At 44.4% G+C, this 4445-nt stretch overlaps 1 protein-coding gene across 1 annotated transcript; it reads left to right on the top strand.

Moving 5' to 3' along the window:
- Window positions 1-623: 623 nt before the first annotated feature.
- LOC138880066 (uncharacterized) lies at window positions 624-4181 on the top strand. The gene is made up of 7 exons (XM_070159719.1): window positions 624-923; window positions 1065-1915; window positions 1967-2165; window positions 2401-2637; window positions 2770-2846; window positions 2973-3243; window positions 3975-4181. The coding sequence occupies exons 1-7, from the start codon at window positions 624-626 to the stop codon at window positions 4179-4181; spliced, it is 2142 nt and encodes a 713-aa protein (XP_070015820.1).
- The last annotated feature ends 264 nt before the right edge of the window (window positions 4182-4445 follow it).

Here is a 4445-nt window from a genome sequence, read left to right as displayed (position 1 = left end):
TCCTGCTTGACAAGATGGCACATAATTCGGGGTGGACAACCAGGAATGCACCTATCACTCCAGTAGTTCACTCAATGCCCTTAGATCCAGCCAGCACTCTTGCTGAAAATATGGCCACCTTAATGACACAAATAAGCATACTCACCAAAAAGGTGGAAGAGTCAGGTCAGAAGCAACAAATGCACATTGTAGATACAACCAATGGGGGACTATGCACATCTTGCATTAGTCAGCCAATTGGTAGCCAGTGGAATGCGAAAATTGATCATCATCATTACCCTAAGGACATGAATTATGTGTCTAATTATGGGGGCCAGAGACAGGGTGGTCAAAATTGGGGCCAACAGAATCAGCCATACAGGCCAGTCCATCCACAACACAACAATGGAAATATGGGAGCCATGCGACCTCACAATAATGTGGCGCCCTACCAAAGGCCACAGGGATACAATAACCAAAATCAGCAGCAAGGTTATCATCCTCCTCAGTAGCAACATGGTGGGAGACATGAAGATAAGTTTGCTAGACTCGAGGCAGTGATGCAGCAGGTTATTGGGTCAAATGCAAAAATGAGTGAATGAGTAAATGCACATGAGTCAGCCATAAAGAATATTGAAGTGCAAATGGGCCAGATCTCGATGTCTTTAAATAATCGTCCTCATGCGACATTGCCTGCAGATGCTAAGGTAAATCCAAAAGATCAAGGCCCGAAGCAGCTGATGGCAGTGAGTCTACGTAATGGAAGAGACTTAGACTTGGAGCAAGAGAGGTCTCGAGAAATCAGACAGGCTGAAACACTTGTACCAGTGCTCATTGAGCTAGATGATTCAGCAAAACTGACAAAGGTGACAGTACATCCGGCACAGGAAGAAACCAACACACAGATTGAGGCTGAGAAAGAAGCTGAGATAGCCCAGGAAACAGTAGTTGAGGTGGTGTCTGACAATGAGAAAACCCAAATTATTGGGAAGAAGAGACCTCCAGCACCATTCCCACAGAGGCTGGCCAAATATCAGAAAGAGGAACAATACAAGAAATTCTTGAAGATGTTGAAACAAATCCAGGTAAATATTCCATTGATTGATGCTTTGAAGGAGATGCCTGGTTATGCAAAAATGATGAAGGACTCGATGTCCCAAAAATTCGACTTTCAAGATTTGGCCACAGTGACTCTAACTCAGACCTGCAGCGCTGTGGTGACTAGACCAGTTGCTGAGAAGTTGTCTGATCCAGGGAGTTTCACAATTCCCTGCACTATTGGTAACTTTGCCTTTACCAAGGCACTCTTTGATTTGGGGGCCATCATATATCTTATGCCCTTGGCGATCTATAAGAGGTTGAGGATTGGAACATCTAGACCCACATCTATGTTGTTGCAGCTGGCTGACAAAATTGTGACAAGACCCTCAAGTATTTTGGATGATGTATTAGTACAAGTAGGGAAATTTGTGTTCCCTGCAGATTTTGTGATTCTGTATTGTAGAGTGGATGAAGAAATTCTCATAATTTTGGGAAGGCCGTTCTTGGCCACAGGGCGAGCCCTCATTGATTGTGAAACTGGGGAGCTCAAAATGAGGTTGAACGATGAGGAGATAACATTCAACGTGCAGAAATCTATGAGGCGACCAAGTGAATTCGCCAATTGTTCTCTTATTGATGATGTGGATGTAATCATGGAAGAGGATGATGAGACATTGACTATTGAGGATCCTTTTGTTGCATGTCTTGTGAATTTAGATGAGGTGAATGGGGAAGAATTGACAAAATGGGTGCTAACTCTAGAGGGCAGAGGGTTTTGGGAGAGAACACTTGAATTCGAGCCCCTGCACTTAGAAAATAGAGAAACTCCTCCAGCCAAGCCATCCATAGAAGAACCACCAAAGCTGGAGTTGAAGCCACTGCCCGCCTATCTCAGGTATGCGTTCCTATGACCTAACTCCACATTACCTGTTATTATCTCATCTAGTTTGTCAGATGTGCAGGCACAACAACTTTTGTGGGTACTCACAGAGTGCAAGATTGCCATCAGGTGGACCATGACAGACATTAAAGGGATCAGACCGGCATATTGTATGCATAAAATTCTGCTAGAAAAGGGGAACAAACCTTCCAGGGAGCACCAACGAAGGCTGAACCCCGACATGAAGGAAGTGGTGAAGAAGGAGGTCATTAAGTGGTTGGATGCGAGAATCATTTTCCCCATCTCTGACAGCAACTAGGTTAGCCCGGTGCAATGTATTCCTAAAAGGGTGGTATAACCGTGGTAAAAAATGATAACAATGAGATGATATCTATGAGAACCATCACAGGCTGGAGAATTTGTATGGACTATAGGAAATTGAATCTGGCCACCCGGAAAGACCACTTCCCACTTCTCTTCATTGATCAGATGCTTGACAGGCTGGCAGGGAGGTCCCACTTCTGTTTTCTGGATGGGTAATCAGGGTACAACCAAATCTCCATTGCACCAGAGGACAGAGAGAAGACCTCATCACATGTCCATATGGGATTTATGCCTTCCGGAGGATGCCTTTTGGCCTATGCAATGCGCCCGCCACATTCCAAAGGTGCATGATGGCCATATTCACCGACATGGTCGAAGACATAGTGGAGGTGTTCATGGACGATTTCTCAGTGGTAGGAAACTCATTCGATGAGTGCCTTACAAACCTGACGCGAGTGTTGAAAAGATGTATCGAGACTAACCTTGTACTTAACTGGGAAAAGTGCCATTTCATGGTACAAGAGGGTATAGTCTTGGGACACTAGGTATCAAGCAAGGGAATCGAGGTGGATCGTGCTAAAGTTTATGTGATAGCAAATATGCAACCCCCACATCAGTTAAGGTAATCAAGAGCTTCCTCGGGCATGCCGGTTTACCGGATATTCATCAAAGACTTCTCAAAAATTGCCAACCCTCTCTGTAAGTTGTTAGAAAAAGATCACTCTTTCATGTTTTCTGATGATTGCAGGATAACATTCAAGGAGTTGATAAAGAGGCTAGTCACATCACTCATCATTGTTGCCCCCGACTGGGAGCAACCATTTGAAATCATGTGTGACGCTAGTGATTATGCAGTAGGGGCAGTGCTCGGACAACGGAAAGACAAGATAATGCACCCAATTTACTACACCATTAGAACGTTAAGTGGAGCCCAGCTGAACTACACTGTGATTGAAAAGGAGATGTTGGCTATGGTTTTCGCATTCGACAAGTTCAGATCATACCTGATTGGCTCTAAGGTAAATGTATATACTGATCATGCTGCCCTCAGGTACTTGATTGAAAAGAAGGAGTCCAACCACGCCTAATTCGTTTGATGCTATTACTACAAGAGTTCAACCTGGAGATTCGTGACCGTAAGGGCACGGAAAACCAGGTCGCTGATCATCTATCGTGACTTGAAGGAGCTGAAAACTCAGTTGAGGTTGAGGATATTCTGGAAACTTTTACAGACGCGCAGCTACTCGCCAAAAGCCTTGAGAAAGTGCCATGGTATGCAGAATTTGCAAATTACCTAGCAAGCGGTATAGTTCCCTATGACCTTTCCTATGTGCAAAAAAAAAAGTTTTACCGTGACTGCCGCATATATTACTGAGATGAACCTTATCTGTTTAGAATTTGTGTTGACAATATGATCCGGAGGTGTATCCCCGAGATAAAACAATCTTCTGTTTTGCAGGCATGTCATGCATCGGCATATGGCGAACATTTTAGGTGAGTCAGGACGGCAGCAAAAGTTCTAGAATCCGGGTTTTACTGGCCTACAGTGTTTAAGGATGCACATCAATGGGTGAAGGGCTGTGATGAATGTCAGCGAACCGGGAACATTTCCTGTCGCCACGAGATGCCCATGAACCCAATTCAAGAAGTTGAAGTGTTCGATGTATGGGGGATAGACTTCATGGGCCCCTTTGTTAGCTTCTTTGGTAATAAGTACATATTTGTTGTTGTAGATTACGTGTCCAAATAGGTGGAAGTTGCAGCACTCCCCACCAATGATGCAAGAGTGGTGGTGGGGTTTTTGAAGAAGAATATATTCACCCGTTTCGGAACCCCGAGAGCTATTATCAGTGATGAAGGCACTCACTACTGCAATCGAGCCTTCGAGAAATTGCTAGCAGAGTATGATGTGCGCCACAAGGTGGCAACCCCATATCATCCTCAAACAAGTGGATAGGTCGAAGTGTCGAATAGAGAAACAAAGAGTGTGTTGACCAAGACAGTGAACACCACAAGAACTGATTGAGCAAAAAAGCTAGATGATGCACTCCGGGCCTACAGACCCTCTTTCAAAACACCAATTGGTATGTCACCATACAAGTTGCTATTCGAGAAGGCCTGTCACTTGCTAGTAGAACTAGAACATAGAGCTTGGTGGGCAGTGAAATAGCTAAATCTGGACATTGAGGCTGCGGGAAATAATAGAGTCACAGAATTGCAT

Source organism: Nicotiana sylvestris, chromosome 10 (assembly GCF_000393655.2).
Source record: "Nicotiana sylvestris chromosome 10, ASM39365v2, whole genome shotgun sequence".
Taxonomy (NCBI): Eukaryota; Viridiplantae; Streptophyta; class Magnoliopsida; order Solanales; family Solanaceae; genus Nicotiana; species Nicotiana sylvestris.
The sequence above is the reverse complement of the archived record's forward strand: the minus strand, read 5'-3'. Positions and strand labels throughout refer to the sequence as shown.